Source organism: Ceratina calcarata, unplaced genomic scaffold (assembly GCF_001652005.2).
Source record: "Ceratina calcarata isolate Rehan_Ccalc_2016 unplaced genomic scaffold, ASM165200v1 scaffold297.2, whole genome shotgun sequence".
NCBI lineage: Eukaryota > Metazoa > Arthropoda > Insecta > Hymenoptera > Apidae > Ceratina > Ceratina calcarata.
Window position 1 is genome coordinate 1751964 of NW_017152138.1, and position 22267 is coordinate 1774230.

General features: G+C 44.8%; 1 protein-coding gene across 1 annotated transcript in view; it reads right to left on the bottom strand.

Moving 5' to 3' along the window:
* Positions 1-9498, bottom strand: part of Delta (neurogenic locus protein delta) — a 44730-nt gene extending 35232 nt beyond the window's left edge. Inside the window, exons 1-2 of the mRNA XM_018023143.2 lie at positions 7524-9498; positions 3230-3532 (exon numbers count right to left, since the gene is read on the bottom strand). Of these exons, the coding sequence (XP_017878632.1) occupies positions 3230-3532; positions 7524-7583 (363 nt within the window). The 5' untranslated portion in view covers positions 7584-9498. The remainder of the gene's footprint in view (positions 1-3229; positions 3533-7523) is intronic.
* Positions 9499-22267: the final 12769 nt, after the last annotated feature.

Consider the following 22267-nt stretch of genomic DNA (forward strand, 5'->3'; position numbering starts at 1 on the left):
TAAACAGATCGGGCATTTTAAAATACTGGTATCGAGAAATCTTAACTCTGCATCAAATTCCGCAGACTGCTGACAGTGATTAACAAACTAGTCTATTCGCAGTAGGCGGCGGTTTAGTACAGATTCGACGTCTGTGGAGATGATGCACGTAAGCAAGGGTCCTCAATTTTTACCAGACGTGGGAGCTCATTCTCGCGCACCGACTTCAACGAAAATAAATCTGGCACTCTGAACAGCGATTACACGTCACGACGCCGCCTATGTGTATTCCTTTTCCTCGGCGTCGCAGCAACGCACGAGAGAGCACGGCTACCTCGCGCCGATTCAAAGGTTCGCTTCTGCCACATGCAGGATTCCTGCCAGTTTCTCTTCCGAGAACGTCTACCGCTTTTTTTTTTTCTTCCCAGAGAAGAGTTCCTGTCTTGGCGCAGCCTTTCGCCGGCTCGATATAGCTTGTAATATCGGCCCTCGATACCGGCGTCGAAAGTACCAGTGGACAGAGAACAGATCAACAACCGGATCGGTCGAGGAAAAGATCTACTGGATGAGAAAATAAACTGACCCGGGATTTGATGAACAGAATGAGTAAGATCGACGCGGATTTTCGTAAAGCGATGGGAAACGAAGAAACGGTAGCCGTCGGGGATTTTTGAAGCCAGGCGGAGGGTACTGGTGCTGAGGTGGCGCGAGGAACGCCATATGGGTTAGTAAATTTAACTCGGACCGCGAGAGAGCCTCGAAGACGAGGACGGTGAACAGACTGGTCCCAAGAGGGAGAGAGAGAGAGAGACCTGGAGAGAGATTACGAGGGAAGTGTAGAAGCACAAAAGGCCTAGCCATCTGCCAGTGGCCCTGCAGTGCGTCTCATAGGCACAAGTACGCGAAAAGCGACGGGAGGACTGACGTACACCAGGGACGGTGGCCAAACATTGGCGTAGAAACTTAATTAATATATGCTACCACGCGTTCTGTATTTTATAAAGCAATACAAAATCTAACGCTGTCATAAAATAATATGAAATAAACCAATATTTACTAAACAGTCTTGGAAGTATTAATTTATCAAAGTACAAAAATTCATTCATTTAATAAATAATTTTTTAAATATAAAATTTATTGATTGATGAGGTCAAGCAATAATTAATCATTGCACATAATTATTCTTATTGACTCACGTCGATTTACGTGCATCATTGGACTTGAAAACTTTGCGGTTTCTGCGTTTATCAAAACTTACAGAAGCAACAACAAGCAAGCAGTAGCAAGGACAGTAGGAGGGAGAGACAAGTGCCATCGTCTGTCCCATTTGCTCGTGCCAGTTCTTGCTACCATCTGCCGCTCGTTCGGTGATCCCGTGCCATGGCGCACGCACCGAAAACGCTTGTTTTTAATGTGATCGGGTTGCCATTCCTCGGAGGACGCGAGAAGAGAGGAAGAAGCAGGAAGGATCTGAATTTTTAAACTTGTTCGCGATTTCTTCTTTTTCCTTTTAATCCACATGGCGTGGTTAATTGGTGGACACGAGCGACCGGTTACGCGCGCGCCGCGGACAGGTGCAATGTGTTCGCAAGATTTTTAAGCAATACTGCCTGGGAAGAGTGGCAGCTGCTTTGGAAACAAGGAAATTGAAGCGACGACTAATCAGCCAATTTACTTTTCAATTTTCCCTTATCAATTCCAAACGGAAGCGCGTGGGATCTTCTTGTGCAGCTAACGGAAACTTTACGACCTTGCCATAACACTTTAGATAAAACTAACGGCTGCGTTAATTATTCTAAATACCTTTGATACGCATCGACAGACTGCGGGTGTTATGCAAAAAAAAGAACTGCATCAATAGATAATATAAAAACATGTAGCATTATCTAAGATCAAAAGTAAAATGCATATCGTTATTGTTAAAGGAGCAAACGAATCATTATCTGGGTTTCATTTTCTAAATTGATATCTGTGTCTCCGTGCATCAAGAATAGTTGACACGTAAAATTGGACGAAATGCAAACACTTAACTCGTGCCTCTGGTTAATTTGCCAGGAGCGTGAAAAGATAGGAGCTGAGACAACGGATGATTTTTACTGTTGCGTGAGCTCGCGCATGCCTCCCTGTCGTGTCGGCTAAGTCAACGAAGAAGTCTTCATTTTCCGCGTACGTTCATTATTCAAGACAAGGATCAAAGCTGCGAGCCGCGTTCGCCGACCGCTCGTATCTCTTCGACGAAGATCGAGGAAGCGAACGAAACACGAGGCAAAGAATCGAGTAACTGTACACAAACCGGAGAGATGCAGCAGTATATGTATATTTACTTTAACTTAAAAGCTGTCTGTACGCAACCCGAACTATTAAAAACAATCATAAATAACGAAGCTCGAATTACCATTCAATCGTAAGTTAATCTCGCTCTCAATTTTATTGCATCAAACGTATTGTTCACTCGAACCAGGCAAATTCACATTTAATGCAACGACTTTTACGTAGCGTGACGCGAAGGAAAAAAAAAATTATGATCTCCGTGGAAGATTACTTGGTGGAAATGAAGTCTTTATAACGAACGGGAAACGTTTTATCTAATCGACGTTCAAGGCACGAAACGCGTGTGAAAAACATGATCGCGCCCAATAGGCTAGGCTCATAGAATTAATTTTTTCTGTGACTCGTTACGTAGCTGATTTTTTAATTCCGCTTACGTTAACGATCATTTTTTCGCGCGACACATGCACGCGATATGTAAATGCGACCGGTTGGAAAAATGCGAAGAAACAGAAGCGGAGAGCTGCGCACATACGATTTTTCACGTATCTATCCGATCGCGTTGGGAGCTCCGTTTCGCGTCGATGGGTTTTTTCCGTTTTCTTGTCCCCCGATTGATCGTAAGTCATTTAAAATGCATGCAGTCGTTTTAAATGCGCTTCTAGAATCGAGAATAACAACAAAACTCGATAGACGCAGTAATGTCAAATATTCAAATATACTCTTAGATTGCATTTATATGCAAAGTACAAAATATGAAAAGTGTAATACACACCATCGTTCTCATTGAAAAATAAAAGAATTCTCAATCTATGCTACGTTTTTCAAATTGTCATCACGAATTAAATTTTACTTCGCATAAAAGCCCGCAATCTATACATCCTTAATCATATCAAAACGCACTAAATATTTGAGCAAATACTATTCTGCTCCATAATTCTAAACGATTAAAGTAGAAGGGTTTTACATGTAAGACACTCACCGGCCACGTGAAGTCGAACGGAAATCTGATGGGATTGGTGAAACTCGGTATGGTTACGTGCGGGCCTAGGTTAACAATGTTCTCGCCGAGAACGGGTGTGACGACGTCGCCATACGTGCACGGTGTCGTCGTGTCGATCTTCACTTGATATTGTTTCAAGCAGACCCTGAACCTGGTCTTACAAACGCCTGAGCATTCGCCGGTCTTCGAAGTGCTGCCTGAACAGCACTTGCCCAGGCTGTCCTTTCCGTACTCGTTCACGAATGATTTCAGCTTCAACTCGAACACCCCAGAGGCGTTTACCTGAAACAAACGAATTCCATTAAAATTCTATTACAATTTTATAAATTCTTTATTAGTACGCAATGAATTTCAGATTGATTATAGTGCATCGCGTAAGATTATTACAGGGAATAGGAAAAGTAAGGAATGAGGATCGTTTCGTCGGAAATCTGCTACCGCCAGTGTGACTTTCTACACCCTGTGTTTACTTGTTTCCACGAACCGTCGAGAAACGATAAGAGAAACGACGAATCTCCTTGGCGACAAACAAACTTGGCGAACACTCCCTCGATGTCGGGGGTCGTCTCGTGCCCTGACGACGAAGAGGACACGCCATGCCGCGTCAGACTAGCACGTGTGTGAACGGGTTTTTGCGCAAGCGTGTGCACTGCACGTCTCCCAGGAGGAGCACAGATATCCGCGCGCGAGCGAGTGACCTAACAAAAAGCGTGGTCTTTTTTCCTGGCGCGAGCAGAGAAGCTCGCGGCGAGAGAAAAAAAAAGGGGCGCAGAGAGAGAGAGAGAGAGAGAGGGGTTAGAGGCGCAGATGGACATTTCGCCACGCGTGCTGCGAAACACGAGGGGCGTTTTCGCCCAAAGTAAAAAAGAAAGTGCTCTTGAAACCAGTCGTAAACGTATTAACCCTTTCTATAGGACGCTATGCGACTCGACGCTCTCCGTCTATTCGTTCATCGTGCTGTAAAAATCTTATGCTCGAAGTAAGGTCCATTTACGTTATTGACGAACCGTTTAAACACGTTTCGTCGTTGTCCCTAATTAATTTATATCTGTGCTCGTGTTGGATTAGTTGGAAGCGAATTTTTAAAGAGATGTACAATACTTATTAATATATTATGTACAATACGATGTACCTTCATTTTGACCAGCTCGTCGATAGTACAAATAAACCTTTTAAGAACCCCAGTGATTTCAGTGAAACAAATTGAAATTTTGTGATATTCAGAAGGAATGAAACGTTACTTTGTCGCAACACAGGTCTTCACTTTACGTTACTATTCCGCGAAGACCTTTACGTAAGAGGGTGTGTAAAGGGTAGTGATTCGCGCTTCAAGTAGCAACCTCGAGGGGGTGATTTTTCTTCGCCAGTGACGGTATCCAGTGTAAACAGAATAACGATGCGTCAACATTTCATCCTAACTCTCCTTCGTCGTCCCATTCTTCGACGACGAGGAGTTCTTGACCACCGATGGACAATGGCCCGCAGCTGTGTGCCCGCGCACATGCTTGCAGGTGCGCGTAAACACGTACACAGTGGCGGCCGGCGAACGAGCGAGAAGAGCCTTCCCACGAGACATTGTATAGCCGGGCAAAACTTATACATATAGGATCGCGTCTCACGTGAACGAGAGGAGCGCCCCAACATCACTATCGAGACTGCGGATCGTTTTACGATCTCGGCCTTCTTCCGTGCGTCCATTATACTACTACCGTCCATCCCGATCTTCGAATTTCGTTGTCTTTACTCACGGTGGAAAAAGTTCCATTTTTGCAACCGGTGAGAAAGTACAAAAACGTTTCAACCACTTGATACCATCTATTCGACATACTAATGTATAGTCCTAGCTGTTTTTTTTCCGAAAAAACGTAAAACAGAAATGCAGTGTTTCGCGATCGAAGAACGTTTACCTACGGGAGTGTCTCTCTCATTACACATCGTAAAACCGAGCAGGTTAGAGGTAACACGCGTTCGGTGTACGGACCTCGATGAGGAATTCTCATTTTTGGCGCGCTGGAGCGCTATTCTCGGAACGGGAATGGCCGCCGCCGACTATTTACGGATACAACCGGCGTTATTTCGTCACAAAACAATTTTCCACGGACAACCCTTCGGGCACCGTGCTAACCCGTTATGCTGCATAATTTCAACGCGTCCCAATACGCGCGTCGTATCAGCACGGTATTCAGTTGTATCGTATCAGCGTATCATCTAATGATACCGTGCAGTAATAATAAAAGTAAATTTTGATATGGAACGGCGATATGATACAAGTGGACATCGGGTTTAAAACCTGAGAGAACTATGAATTTTCAAATGGACGAAGGTCGGACAGTGAGTTATGCACAATCGGGAAGAAATACGTGTTGTGGTCCCGTTCGTACAAACGGCGATGCTGAAACGCAGACGAAGAAGCTAGACACTTCTAAAAGAGTGGATCTAGATTTAGAGTTTGTTGTACGCCCGTCGAGTACTGTTGCCGCTGGTTTTCTCTTCTTTCAACGGGTGCCTTTCGAGGCATGTTGGACGAAGAGGGAAGAAGACCGCGAGGCGATGTGAGAAGAACACGAAGAGACAGGGATCCCGAAAGAAAGAAACGAAAAGGGAGAATGAAAAAAACAGCTCTCCCAGGAAGAATACACTCGAGCTCGCGGTGACTAGCACGTGAAAAAGAAACGTAAAGCAATCTCACACGCAACCGAGATACATACAACGCTGTTCGATTATACAATGTCTAAGGAGCTTTATTTGCTAAAAGAAATCGATCGCGAATCGAAATATGATAACCAAGCGAATTCTATGGAACACTGTTGCGAGATAACGTGGAATGCTTTTGAAGGACATAAAAAGAGCGGATCTAACGAGCGAGTTAAAATTGGAAAGCATTCTTATGGGTCGATCGCGTACCGAGCACAAGCATTCACTGATATAGCGTTCGACTGGATAAATATAAGCCCTGATCGCACTTACGCAAGTACTTAATTAGACGCGGTAGAATGTATATCGGTGGCGTCCGCGCTCGTGCGCGCCGAACGGGTGGACGGGGTAAATATATAGAGTACAAAGAGAAAAAGAGAATGAGCTTCTATCACGAACGCGGCCATCGATGGCATGTCATCGTTTTTACCATAAATACCAACAAAGCTTACGACCGGTTTGACAAACCAGATACATCTCCCGGTATCCCCGAACCAAAACATCGCGCCATTCATCGACAGCGGCGAAGGTCGGCTACGATTATCGCACACGGTTGACAAACGTATTTCTCTCTCTTCCTGTTCCTCGTGCGACGACACACGCGATCGTGAATTACGAGCCGTTGACAAAATTCTTCGTTCACTCATACGTAGCCTATGAAAACAGCCGATACCGATGTCTCATAGGTACAATGTTGACGATCCATAAAAATTGTTGGACAATGTCTGAAACCGAGTCCTGATTCTAACGCCGAAATCTGTTCTCATGACTTTGTACGATTTCAGAATCCTGCATGTAATTACAACGCTCGAAAGTTACTGTCGGCCGATCTATCACGATTCCGATACTTTTCAGAAATTCTATATTTTACACGAATCGAAATGGTGATTTATAGGTAGCGAGACAAAACAATATTTTACAGTTTTCGTGCAGGCGACAGGATTGAGGCTTGCATAAAGTAAATTGATAGTGAATACATGCGAGAGATATTTAGATGGTGCGCAAAGATTCGAAAGTTTAAAAAAAGAAAAATGGTTTTGCAACCGGCTGTATACCGGCGACTTACCAACGTCTCCGAAAATAAACAGAAGAAATATTTCTAAGAACACGAGCGGCGGACCATCTTTTTCGGAAGGCCGCGAAACAAAAAGAAAAAGAAGATGAAAAGGCATTTAATTTTTCGACCGATTTCACACGTCCGCGCCTAAACAAACTTCAACTGGTTCAAAGAATTTCCACGAAATCTCATTCCGTCTTCAAAATTCGGAAAAACAATGCCGCTGGACAAGGAAACCTACTTTGTAATACGTACTTCTTAGAATTCGAATTTATACAATCCTTCAATGTTGTATACTGTCAATAAAATTACTATCAATCGTGTATTCGAGTAGGTAAAGGTAAACATGAATTTGCAGGGTTTAAAGCTTGTCTGAATTCAAAATACACGTAAGCACGTGGCGAATATTCTTGGTTTAAGTTCGCAGAAAGAGTTATTTAGGGCTATTTAGTCTCGCATGTATTCGCATTATACTGTGGAGATGATGAAGGAAAATAACCGACAAAATAATAAAAGACTTACCGCTCGGGGTGCTGGAAGAAGCACGACGGCGGCCGTCCACACGAGCATCGTGGTCCACATGTTTGGTCGTTGTTTCGTTCGATGTTTACACGCCGCCGGGTGCTTTTGTCGGCGGAAGTGTGTGGACCGTGGTGCTCTGGCGTGCTGGTCGGCGTTACCTCCTCGCCGTAGTTTCGCGAGACTGCATAGCCACCGTACCTCTGAGTGGTACCTACCGGCTACCGTATCGGAGACCACCGACACACGTTATTAATCCTCGTCTAATCGTACAAAACGGAACCTTTGCCCGGACGAATGCGTTCCGTATTTCTCTCGCGCGGGAAACCGGTACGGATAAAACGTGAACGATTGGGAAAATCGAAATCGATTGATCGAACGTAAGCTAACTCGCGGGATGACTTGACGCGGTCACTTCTCTCCGCTGGTCCGTAGCACACTGTATTCAAGAACACTAAGAATGAAGAAATGATGCTGCCGTATATTTATACATTTATTTCCATATATCCGATGGGAAGGATGTTATCACCGGTTGCCGTGAGAAATGATTATCAGAAAATCACGCGCGATCACTGAACACTGTGTGACACACTTTATTCCATTATCCGTGGGACACCGAACGTGGTCGTAAAACAGCTTCGTCCAACAGGGTTTCGCGGGATGGAAATACTGTTGCGCGTAGGATCTATGAAAGACACACTGGTTTCGCTGATCCTCCAAGCGACGCCTCTCTCTTTTTACTGTGTCTATTCCTTAGACGATACTTCAAAGTGTATCTGCGTCTCTGGGGTTTTCTTATCCCTCAGCCTCCAACCGTGGGAATCTCGGTGACTTCTTTAAATTATCTTAACTTCGGTTATTATCCGTCAGCTCTTCGAAGCTCGATCGATGTATTAAAAAAAAAAGATCCGATAAACTACGCTCGTGTTGAGCGTTCGTTCGCGGTACACGAGCCACTACGTCGACGAGGAGCACGACGATCCGCCACGAGCATAATTTTCCACGAAAAAGGCACGTATACAACACTCTCCTCCTCGCCAACCGTCGTAACAACGACGAGTCGCCGCGCACTGACTGGCCGTCGACGAACCGTGAGGAATATTCCCTCGGCGATCGCCGGTAAGAGTACCACGAGAGAAGTGACGGTGGTGGTGGTCACAGTGGTGGTGGCGGACGAAGAAGAGTAGGAGGAAGAAGAGAAGGGTGGTGGTCGAATGGGCGATGGTGGTAGTGAAGAAGCGAAGGTGGAGATACCTTAGGCGTGTGCGACGAGTCAAAGTCGAACGGGAAAGTCAATGTGCTTGCGGGTTCGTAACCCGACAGAGGGAAAACCGTTTTCGGGAATGGACGTAGAAGAAGGACAGACACTGTAGAGAGAACCGGTACGAGAAGCACTAGTACTCCGTAGCTGAAATATTACTGGATTCAGAGATGCGTCCGTATTTTCCTTTGTGAAAGTACTCGTCCCAATTCGTGTGCGTATACGTTCGTACACAGAGAGATCCCGCTTCGATGCGTGTTCTTCGTTAAACTCGTACACCTATCCTTCGTTCCCTCGAACGTGTGTATATGTTGTATATATCGTACAGTTCCGCGCCACTAACAGGCAACACTAGCGCCACTCTCCGGGAACCACTGTTAACTGTTCACGAGACACTGGTAGCGCGCGATCGGCAGATGGCGAGTCCGATCTTCGGTTGGTTTCGCGTGATAATCGCGTGGAAGAGCTATGCCTCGAACTGAGTGCTCTAAGCTACCTCTATAATGCTCTCAATTATCTATCTCCGTTTCTCCGACTCTGCGACAAGACGGATAGAAAGAGCGAACGAGAATTATCCTTGGATAGCGAAGCGTGACAAACTACAGACTCCGTTGTTGCCGTTTGAACGTTTGAACGCTACACGCGTGCGCTTCCAACTATGGAACGACGCGTTACGTGTCCGCGCGTCTACACCACGGCGTGCAACCCTCGACTGGAGGTAGTAAGCCGGGAGCACCCCTACTTATAATTGTGGTCCCGCCGGGCCCCCGTAGGGAGGGGTTGGCCAACGTTGAGGGGTGGTGGGTAGCGGCTGCGCCGGTGGCACGTCGTGTGGAGCTCTAGAGGGGTACGGGAAACTTGGGCAAGGGGTCACCAGGAGGAAGGGGATGGTAAAAGAGGCAGCTGCAGGCGCAGGCCGGCTGCACGCGCCCACCCCCACCACGCCACTGTACCATGGCCCCTGTACGACATCCCAGCCGCACTCGTGCGGACTTCTTGCCCGCTCGCTTTGCCTGCTCGCCTGCCTGCCTGTTTGTCTGTTGTAGACTCCTCGAGGCGCCTGTCTTCCCTCTTTCTCTCCTGTCGTCCTCCGCCTCACCCCCTTTTGGCTGCTTAGCCGCGTACTCTTCGTCCTCCTCTTTCCATTTTCTGCCCTTATGCCTCCCCTCGACCTCCCGACGTTGCACCGGTTACACTCCCCTGCTCCTGTCTCTCGTCTCTGTTCCACGAGCCACGATAACTCTCGTACCCCATCCTACGGCACGCGCCGCGTGCCATCTCCAAAGTGACGTCATACCTTTCTTTTTAAGCGTATTACGCTTCTTACGCGGCGCGAAACGCGCTGCACGAGAATAAGAGAGCGAGCGAGTTGCCGGCCCGAATCGCTTAAGTCGCGATACACGCCTCGGCTGTACACCGGCCGCTGCACCCGTTAATTTGATTATACCGAGGGGTTGGTCCTCGTTCTGCCTTAGAGGAAATTATGCTGTAGGACATGATTCAGTGATCCTTCCACACTGAAATGACTACTTAAGCATGTATCGATCAATTTCGTTCATTTCTAATAAAAATTAAAAATTTGGCTTATCAAGGTCTTAAAAAATTACTCTTCACCCGAAAACTTTTGGCGAACATTTCTTCGCCGTGATACGCGAAAATCTCTCCTAGACCGGTTTGACGTCACTCCATTGCGAGACTTGATGGGGTGCGTTGAACGCCACACCCCTTGTTCGACCCCTCGAAAAGTGTCTGAGTATATGTATACGTATACGTGGCACAGTGTACAGGGTGACAGATTATTACGGTGCACATACTGCACGTCGCGAGCCTTTGTGCACGGAACATAATGCCCTGGACCTGTCTCAGGCACGAATCGAAGTCTCCCCCCGATTATACCCCGACGCGAGTCGCACTTTCCGTTCCCCTCCACAGACTCTTTATTTAGTTTTCGCAGCCTGTCCCAGCAAAGTGCCCTGGGTGCAATCGTAAATTCAACATTATGGCCCGCGAACTAACTGTTTCGCTCGTAAAATTCCCTCGGTCCATTGCCTTATCGTCTCGCTTGGCATTTATTTTCTTGATATCATTACGATATTAACTTGAGTTGATCCTTAGGAATACCAAGAGACATATTATTGCTACGCGAACCTTGTACACATTCACAGTTCTGAAATTACTTTCGAAGTAATGGTTACAATTTTTCTTGGTTCAAACGAAATCTGTTTCGTTGAAAGAGCCGTTTATAAGGGAGGAAACGAGGATGTGTACTGACAGAAGGACGAAATCATGTCGGTGTGACCGGAGTAAACAGGGCTATAGGTAGTGATAAGGTGTCACGGAGTAGAAAGAAGCCTTTGTTGTTTCCGTGGCGTGTACCACGGGTACGAGAGACGACCATGGTGCCCGTAGGTAGGTGTATGGTATACTTCCGGTCACGAGGTGGTTCAACAGGTCAGACCAACGGGGGAGCCAGATGGAACCACTTCCGGCCTCGCTTCTCTACCACTACACGCCGCTGTACAGTGAGTAAGTCCCTCCTTTCCATCCTTTACCGCGAGCACTTGGCGTGTACGGCGTACGCACTTCTCCACGTTCGGTTCCTGGCGACACTTGTATGAATGGTGATTACGTTTTTTCCACCGTTTGTGTACAAACAGATCAAGATACGGTGATGGGTACAGAAATTATAGAAGAGATCGTCGATACGAACCCCCCAATGGAAATTGTATCTGACAGATAGATCTTGATCGTCCCCTACGATCCCTCTGCTATCCGTGTTATCTATTTGCAGACCTCGAGATCCTTGGTTATCTGAATCTCTCGATCTCCTTTTCATTGTAGTCTATAACAATTCTCTGACTTATGAAACTTTAAACGTTTCAAACCAAACGAAACGAACGTCTACACTTTCCTTATAGAATATTAATAAAAAATTCTTCAAGTACAGTGAAATAGAATTTCCTCGGTTTGAAATTGCTTGTCCCATCCGGTATTAATTTCGGCGTAAGTTTCCAGTCGTTTGTCACCTGCAAAATGGACACGAAGGCGACAGGTTCGGTCGATAGACGCGGAACACGTGAATCCGTCACGCGACTCTTTTCGCTCCTCTCTTCGTTCGCCGCTCTTTCATTCATACGTGCTGCCATATAGGAGGGAGTCCATGTTTCACGCGTACGGAAGTATGTACATACGGATGTTACGCGAACGGAGGGCAAAGGAGGAAAAAGGAGAGAGCGAGACCCGTGCCCATGACGCATCAGGCACATGCGCTCGATGCACTGGTATGCGCTGTACTTAGGCCTGACTCAATGAACTGCTGACGCTTAAAGGTGTCTTTAGACCAAGCAAGTCTACGTCTCATTTCGCTAACATATAGGCTCGACCCTTTCAATATAATTTCTGTCTCTGACCTCACTTGGTTTAAACGCACCTTAAAATACGTACTACACGGAGACGATGTTCTATTAATGGGAACATGTGTGCACCAAGGCGGCTCGTACGCGTTCTTGCACGCTATGATTGGTAGTTTGCGGTCATTCTCTACGGTTCTCCGTTGGAGAACCGGTGATTTGCGCACTCCTAGCACTTTATCGGTCCGTTAATCCCCGATCGATCGATCGACGATCCACGGCTGCGAGTAACCGGTGATTTTCCCTCAAATCTCGTTTCGTTGCGATCATCCCCTTCTTTTACACTTCTTTGTTTCAGTGTCGTCCATCTGCTTGTTTATTCCAGATCCCTTTGAGAGCTTAATTTCTATTTGATTGCAGCATCTGCCGCGTGAAAATGACGGTGAAACGGAACCGGTGAATTCGGGACGATGGAGTTAATCTAAATGATGAACAATTCTCGTTATCTTTATTATTTCAATCTCTGTTTCTGCAATTTTCTTTCACTTTATGTAACCATCCATTACAACTAATATCTAGATTATCTACCATTATATAAAAATTCATTACTCACGTTAAAATTGTACATTCCAACGTTTTCTGGTATTCCGCTTTTTCATCGTTTTTGATTTTCAAGATGAATAACGACGAAAGCGCGCAATACGGTCGACGGACGATGTCCGCTCGATTAATTGCGAGTTGTGTGCACGCGCGCTCGGTATGCCCAGGTTTAAATTTCATCAGGAGGTTCACCGGGCGTCGGTGTGGCGACAATCGTCTCCATGTGGCCCGTGCAGGTGAAGCACAAATTGGTCGATCATCGACGCACACCAGCGGTCGTAGTACTCGCTAACATCAATTATGTTAATTGACGATTCGTCTCTTTGGTCGATCGTTGGCCTCGCTCTTTGAATACGTGCGCGCGCGGTCAACACACTCGGGAAAAACAGAACCGCTCAATTTCAGTCCGACTTATCTGTCCAGGCCACGGAAATGCGGGCCGTGTTACATCCTAAATATATTCTTATCTGCCGCACGGTTATCACCGAGGCTAATTTACATTCGCATCTGTATAATTTAAAAGGTCGGATCGAACTCCTCGAACCGAAATTACGTCTTCTACTTTCTGGAACAATGCAACTGTCCATTGAAAAGTTTTTTTCATTAAACAACAAATAAGCCATTCAATAAGCCATAATTGATTCAATTTAGCTGATCTACCGGGTGTTGTCTTGTATGATTTATTACGTATGTGTATGATTTTTATACAATGATGCGGCACTTGTTCATTCGTACTGATACCCAACAGTAAGTAGACAAGAGTTTTAGTTCATTTTGTTTCCAAAACAGGTGAATAGAACTTTTCCACTTCTCAGAGGACCCTTTGAAAGTTATACGGAGTCAGAAAGTAGCTCCCAAGTGGTTTATTTGCTTCGCACACAACTCCTTTAGTTAATCCTTTCCCTAGTGTACTTTCCTGTCTCGATTCCTCGAGTTTCATCATCTTATCGCCATCCCCTGTTTTTTCTCAAACAAGGAGAAATTTAAAATTCATATATTATCAGCCTAAAAGGTCTGTCCATTCCATTCGTATGTACGCGCACGTACCAATTAGCATGAAATTATACAAAAGTAGGGATGTTCCGTGACGTGAAATACTCGATCGTATTTAGGCGAGATTCGTTTATTAGGTGTCCCGTTGGATCACGGGGTGATTCATGTAATAACTCGTAATCCACCGTAGAATCCCCATAATGCCTGTGTGACGTTTCCATCCGATTGGCGGAGATTTATCGAGGGTCGATTGCTACCTTAAGAGGGGCCAGTTACAGAAGCCCTCGCGGGCACAAGCGCCGAGATCTCGCGTTTCCCTACATTTCAAAGCTCCGCCAAACCAGTTTAGTCACGATGTCCGAATTAAAGTCTCTTTTATAGCAACCGGCCAGCCCATGAATCGATTCTCGAACAAACGCTATTTCCCCCTCTTGAAATTTCTTCATAATCTCTCTTGTATTAGTGTATGTTAGAAAAATTATTACATTCCCTTAATATGGTAAGGGTTGCGATTAAACCTTTAGTTTAATTGAACAGTAATTAGCAACTGGCGATTAATTCTTAACTAAATTTTATATAAACAGAAATTAAGTCCCTAAAGAAGTGGGATGTGAATATGATGGTTGACTTTTCTGCATATTCCGCTTATAATATTCCTTTGTACGTACATAGTAAAGTTGAAGAATATACTTTGATTAGGATACGCATAACTTTTTGCGGAGATTGTATAGTCTGAGCAACCTTAATGTCCCAGTTTTACGAGCACCAGCCTTATGAACGGCGCGATGCCCAGGGCCCAGGATACTCTGACAAAGAGGACGTATACGTACGTATACGGATACACGTATGAAGGTTCCCGGGGCCGGAGAACAACCGGAATGAACCCCGACCGCGTGGAGGGGACACGGCACGCGTGCCACGCGCCCGAACTTGCCCGATCGTTCACGGACCGGTACGAACGGACCGATACAAATGATAATAATCTCTCTCGGAGTGACCCTGCCGGGCATATTCCCTACCACGCCCGCCCCGGATCCAACACGAAACGTATCGGGTGTTGCAGCTGCTGTTTCTCCCGTCCCGTCGCGTCGCGGACCTTCTTTCTTCTCTTCTTCCTTCCGCTCCTTTTCCTTCCTTCCGCTCTTTCGCGAGTCCTTCCTGCTTACGAACCGCGGCCTGATTTCTTCTGCGCTGGGTCCCGGCCAGCTTCCTAAACAAATAACTTGTCCGCCAAACACAGCTCGCCTTACTTTTTGGACGCACCAAGTTCACGGATGAATTCGAGCTAATGTACACGCATACTTTTTCTTCGGGATATATAGTATAGTAAATATTTTAAAATTTACATATATTACACATCATCCTTAGAAAATTATAGATAGTTTAGATTACAGAAATGAAAAACAGATTGGCTTAGGTTTATTTTTAAAGACGGGGTCAGCAGACAGATTTAATTTTAACCGCATCACAGCTCCGAGACGGGGCCTCTAATTTCACCATCATCACTACGTACCAGGCACCATGCGGTGTCCAATCATCGTTGGGAGAAGAAGATGAACCCTATTTGCAATGGACAGAATAACAAACGCTCGTAACCGCAGTCTGCCAAAACAAAGGGTGGCCGTCGTCTGTTCCCGTTGACAAAGCCTATTTCCAAGGGAGGAGATCGTCATCCCCCGCGCACAATTTCTCTTCCCCCGAAAGTGGTCTTTGAATCGTTCAGAAACTGAAGGAGGATGGGAAAAAAAGACAATGAAGAAAAGGAACGAGCGCGGGAAAAATGACGATTTGCATCTGACTGCGCGTTATACCTGTGCGTGAGTGGAAACGGTTGGTTCATGCCGAGGAAGGAGCATCTGTTCCTCCTGCACGGCTTTTCTTCTTGGTCGTGAAGAAAAACGAGACGAGGGAATATCGGGGAGAGACAGAGACCGAGCGAAGAAACCAAAGGAGCTTGCTGTTGCTGCTGCTGCTGCTGCTGCTGCTGCTGGCCGAAAACGAAACGTATCTTCACCAAGAACGACAAAGGGACGAGAAGGAACCCTGAGGAGCATCGATACTCGACCTTCGGGTGGATCCTTTTTTTCTCTTCCCTCCTTCTTTCTGTTTGCCTGAAAAGCAGCTGGTTACCCCAGAAGATCATTGGAAATTAATAGGCCTATACAGAGTGACCGCACAGAAGGGAGGCGATCCCGTGTAACGGGTTGAAAAGATGCCTCGAAGGCGCAGCGTTTTACCCTCTCTTCATCGGCTCCAGGGAATGCCCAAAAAAACGCGTCAAAGAATTTTGCGTTACAGCTGGAACCAGTACCGTCGCGCCCTGCCTAATTGTTTTAGCCATTCCACTTTCTTTCTTCTCGCTCTATCATCTGTTTCACTGTTGGCTAGCATCACCCATCAAGGCTTTGTTCACAGTATGAATGTACAGAATTTCTTCCTATTCTTGTTATCTCTTTACCTCGTTAATAAAGATTTGATATTAACATTTGAACGAATCTTTTAAAATTCTCCTCGAATCTCTTCCAAATGCTTTCCCCCCAAAAATACCAAATCCGAGAGACATCGGACAATTCAGGCACATTCCATGGGTGCCTTGAAACACGGGTTGGACGTTTCTGAAAAGAATTTGGTCGCACGGTGAACAAAACCTGCCGCGCACTGCATAGCGATTTCCATTTTACCTACATCCTCGCGTACGTCAGGAAGTCGCAGCGATTCGAGAAAAATAGTTATCACGAATCAGAGGAATACGTGGATTTCGAAATGAGAATCGGTCACTATTATTCGACGCGGTTACAATGATCGTGGGCGATCATTGTCGTTGTCACAATGGTTCCTTTCCGAGAAACAAGTTCCGTGATCTTTCAACTCTCCTTTCATATTCTGAATTCTGGAATTGGCATTCATTTTAAGTTGTATTGATTCGTCTTCGTATATTTTAATTGAATTCAGATTTCGATAATAAGATATGATGTAAGATAATAATAATAATTATATTGTAATATTCATTTATAGAAAAATTATACCTGCAGAAAATATAACAAATGCAATAATGGTTATTTTTAAAGCAATATCCATGTAGTATTTTGCATGAAATTCTAATAATAATAAATGTATTATGTACTGTATAATTACACCATCGGCTTCTCGGCGACGAAATATCTCGTGCTTCGAAATCTCGTGCTGAAAAATCTCCGAAATCGTCGAAATTCCAGGGAGCCGTTCCCAGCGAGGGCCGGTACATAAATCTGTGGAATAAGTAACACGCACCGTACCAATGTATTTCGCAATTGGAAATGAATTCGTCGTCCAGTAGCGTGGTTACCAGGTGACTCGTTGGAGGAGCTTACGGTGACGATAAATCACGATCGGGCGACGTGGTTGCGTCCTCGGGCTGCGCGGCACGGCGTATACGCTTACAGCACGAGGTGCCATTAGCGCGATGAATTCGCGTCACGTAGGTGCCGCGTGTGGGAAAACGTTGGAACAATACGCGCGGCTCAAGCAATGATGACGAACCCTGCGTCGCATTGTTATCGTAAAAACGGCGCGGTGTGTCGAGCTCCTTTGTCGCTTGGTGTTTGTTAGCGGAGAACGGAGAACAGGGAGCAAGAAGTTTGCCTCTCGCATCACGAGGTTTATCGATGAGGCCGCTAATTATCTACTACGATGGAGTTAAGAGCGAGGCGAACGACATGAAAATGAGAAAGCCGGATACATCCTGAAGAACGATCCGGGCAGTAAATCCTCCTGTTTGTTGCTTATAACGAAAACTGCTTTTGCCTCGGCAATAATGTATTGTTAAAATGTCTAAATTCTGATTAATAAACGAATTAAGATTATGAAACGAATTCTGATTAAGAAACGAGCCTCGGTATTTTTATTTCACGACCCTTGACCGAATGACCAATCCCAGTTCTCCGCTTGGTACCGTTGCCGAAGCGAAGTTAGTATGCACGTTTCAAACGAGTGAAGCTTCAGGTACTAGACTGGTAAAGATGCGCTACGCGTCATTGCATGTCGTGTAAATACGTGAAATTGTACCCAATGACGCTGGCGCACGAGTGTCATTAAGTATGACCACCATCGACTTTTCTAAAGTACTGGGATTTCTAAGTAAACGACCCTCCCTTTGTGCTCACAAATAAAGTATGTGCATCCGTCCTATGCTCGTGCAGTTGCCTTGAGATTTTCCTGATTTCTCATTTTAAATCTGTATATTTCATCGAGTTTTTCATTTAGGGAAAAGGAAGTTTCGTAGTTTTATTGTTATTAGAGATGTTACAATCTTTATTAATGAAACAGCCGGATAGAAAATGAGCCGCCCACCGTGAAATGGATCGAGCAGCAATATTTAAGCAATAGAGATAAATAAGGCGTGAAGGCGATCCGTCTTCTCGATTCATTAGAGCGCATTCATCCATTTAGCGAAATTGACCAACTGACGTAGTCCACGACGATTATCTTGTCAGCTGCTACTAGAACTGACCCTTCGCATTATCCACCCCCGATCCTTCGTCAAGTCGAATTTTAATTAACCCAGCACGCCCTTTAATTAATTTTGCTTTGTATCAGTCGACGCGGATAGGACAGAAACAATAATAGATTTTTCGTCAATTCAATTTATTCTCTCGACTGGTTTCAATTCTTTCGACATTTACGTCGACGAAACCAACAATAGTAGTAGAAGATTTTTATATCTTCTTTATGGTTATTTTTTTTTTCCTGGTACTTCCTTTTAAAGTAGAAGAGCTGAAGTAGAAGAAGATGAAATCGTTGTACAATAGTAGCTCTTACCGTCCACTTTCGGTTCCGCCTTGAATAGCCGCAACATGTTGGAGAAGAAAGGCGGAAACAGAAGCTGAGAACCGGCGGTGAATTTTCATAGGAGAAGAAACAGATGTTGCAGAATGGGAACCAAATAAAGAATCAAGGATGCGGTCACTCTCTTCAAGCAAAACTGACTCTTGCCAACAGTTTGTTAAACTCGAATTGAAAGCAGAGATCAACCCTTTACAGCCGAGGAAAGAATACAGTTTATTGAATACAATTTCAAACTAGCGTTCGACCACTTGCGTCGGTGAAAGAAAGAAAACAGCAGACGTACGAAAGGAACGGATGCACATGAATATTTAAATAATAAAAGAAGCATTTATCTAAAGCACATTTATTGAACTGATGCCATATTTTATTTTACATGAAAATCTAATTATAAGTAAAACAGTAAATTTGGTGAGTAGCAGAGAACGGAGAGGAACGGAAAGATTCCAGAGCTTGGATTGGAAATAAATCAAGGGAGGAGACGGAGAGAGAATACGGATGGACGAGAGCTCGAGGACCACTTATTTTAGACCGTCCGTTTCGCAGAAGCGAGCAGCGGGAGTATACACTTACGTACATGCTCACTAAAGATCCTACGGGGAAACACGTGTGAAGCAGAAAGATGAAAAACACAAGGTGGTTGTGTTGTATCGGTGGCCCTCAATATAGCGGAAGCCAAGGTGGTTGCAGCCTCCCTGTACGGGCCACTTCCGCCCACTACATCCTCTCCCTTCTTCCGCGACCATTCCCACCATAATGTTCCTCTCTTTTCTTTTCTCTTTTTTTCCCCTCTGCCGTCCGCCTCTCCGAAATCTTCCCCCGGTTAGCCTCTTTTTTCCACGACGCCACTCGCAGCCTCCTGCGATATTTATGCCGCGTGTTATTTACGGCAAGAAAGCGGCTGCAACTGATTATGCGAATTAAGGTACGTACGATTAAATTATCATTAGTCACTTACTGAGACTGTAGTAACGATTTAAATCGTATAATAATGTTTAAGAGAAGAAATTATGAACACTACGATTTATGCTATCATTTACAAAATTAATTATTAAGAAAAATATGCGAACTAATTTTTACCATGGACGTGCATTCCGGATGATACATCCACAGAGAAAAGTGTAAAGATTTTGAGTGAAATTAGAGTATATAATCCTCAGTTGAAAGAAAAGATACTAATCATTTAGTCTTCGTCTAATTAAACCAAAAAAATTCGTAGACTCTAAATTGAACTAAATTTTCACTATCCTCGAATATCATTATCATTCACTGAGGCTTAGTGGATATTGAAAATATTTGCTTGATTTTCGCACGGTATTGAAATTGGTTTCACAGCAGAACCCCGAGCAAATTAAGGTCTCGCTATCATAGCTTCCTATCTGCCACCCTTAAAGCGTCTGCCGGCCGTTCATGGGCGTGGAATTGGCCACCCATTTGACGATGAATCTCCGCGAGTTCCTGTCTACCAAAAACGGCCCGTTCCGCAGATTGGACCAGATTGGATGCTGAAACGTTCGTTTGGATAAGGATAGAGGCCTTGAAGAGAAACAATCGAAACACGATGGAAATTCACCGTCGACAGTTGGTCAGTTCTCGTGCGCCAGTGGATAATAGGTCTTTTGTTTTACTTAGATTTTACTTTACATAACAGGTGCAATTTATTTTTATCAAATGACGTACATTCTATATTCGTTATTAAATAAAAAATGCCATCTTTTCATAAACGTCGAAAACGTAAAAAATAGTCTTCATGTGACACCATAGATATTTGTTAACAAAATCCAAAACACTGCAATCTACATTTTTAGTCATCAATCCATGGCAGAAACGGAAGAAGAAAACAATTTAAATTAACAGAAGGGACACGAAGCAGTAATAAAAGAAAAGTAGAAAAGTGGTGAATATCGGAAGGCGAGAGTGGCCGGTGAATCGAGAGCCAGATGCGGGATCCGTAGTCCACAGACGGAACGGAAGGAAGCACTTTTTATTGTATGCTCGCGCGGCTTTCTCGGGGCCCGTTCAGAGGCCCGAAACTGTGGATCGCGAGGGAAGGGAAAATCATTTCTGTGAGTGCGTGTGAGCCGAAGGAACGAAGCAGCACGGCGCTTCCTGTCCCGCATTCGAATTCAGGACTCGCAGCGCAGATCCCGTGAACCATAATCCTTCGTGATCGCGACCCGGGTGCACGTAAACAACCTCTGTATTTTAAAACTGGATCTCGCTGGTCTCATGACGCGAGGCATTAAGGCCTGTATTCACGTGTATCATATCCTCATATCGTATCACCGTTGCATGTGTACATGCATAACATATTTTTCCCAGATTCTTGCGGTATCAAAAAATTGGCAACTCAGATTTAGCATTAGAGCAAGAACGATTTATTTACTGTGCCATTTATTGTATAACTTATTGTACGTAGTTTATTTTCGTACAACGATGCAACGTTTGCCCATTGATAATGATACAAAGATATGTTACGAGAGTACGATACAAGTGGCTAAATGGCTTCATACTGGGTACCTAGCCCCATTCGTGGCCTGGAAAACAATGAGGAACAGAAGGAGCATTTTTGCACAAACGGAGAGTGGCCGACTCTGTTTCGAACGCGTGTACACCGGATGTTATGAATGCTCGTGCTCTTTTTATTCGGCTTCTCTTCGTTTCATTCATTCCTGGCTTTTCAATGAATCTCTCTTTCGTTTCTCGTTTGTCACTTGTTCGTATGTACGCGATGTCCTTCAAAGGATTCAGAATTGTTAAACATTACTGTCTGAAGAAATAGTAACTACATTGCCATTCAAAAATTGTTGGGTTTATTAATTTTAAAGAGACACTTTTGTTGAAATAAAATATATACATTTCACACAATTATCTTTTCAGACGATATAATGTACGCATATTGAGCAATATTCTAACTTCTTTTCAGACGATATGATGTACGCATATTGAGCAATATTCTAACTGTTTTAAATCTGTCAGAATTTCTAATGACCAGAGACTTACAATTAGTATATTATATATAAAATTATCGTCTAAGCGAATGGTCAAAGAATTTGGCATAGTTCGTCCTGGGCTGGAATTCGCTCCTCATTGCCCGCGATTAACATTCTCGCGGTGTTCCACAATGAACCGAGGACCCCGTTAAGAAAAAGAAGAAATAATAATTCCAGGTAGAATGTGATTCAAGGGTTGAAATTTCATTCACGAAGCGCGTTACGTGGCCCCCGTCGCGCAAGTACCCACGAAGACACGCGTGTGTTTACGATTCACAGAGAGGCTCGGAATCTATCTACCAAGGAACGCGTGTACGTATAGAGAACGAACGACGTGTGCGAGCATCGCTGCTACGTGGGACAGACGGAATAAAGAGGCACTACGTGCCGGATTAGTTCCTCCCGGATTTAATCTCCAGTGTTTGAGCAGGAACTCGAACAATTAATAATGAGACCTTCACCAAATGCCCGTCCTTTCAATTCAAGGGACAGGATGTCGTTCTCTCCGCTGTCGCTGTCATTGTCCTTGTCACCACGACGTCTCGCATCCGCGATTGGGAATCACCGTGGAAACTACCTTCCCATGTTGATAGAAGGTCGGACAGGATCCTTCCACTCTGCTCCTGCGCGGAGAAAAAATGCGAACTACTGCCGAGAAACTTTTAGCAATCCGTGCAGGGTTGCAAATAATCCATTGAAGTATATTCAGAATTTTTCCAACGTTGGTCC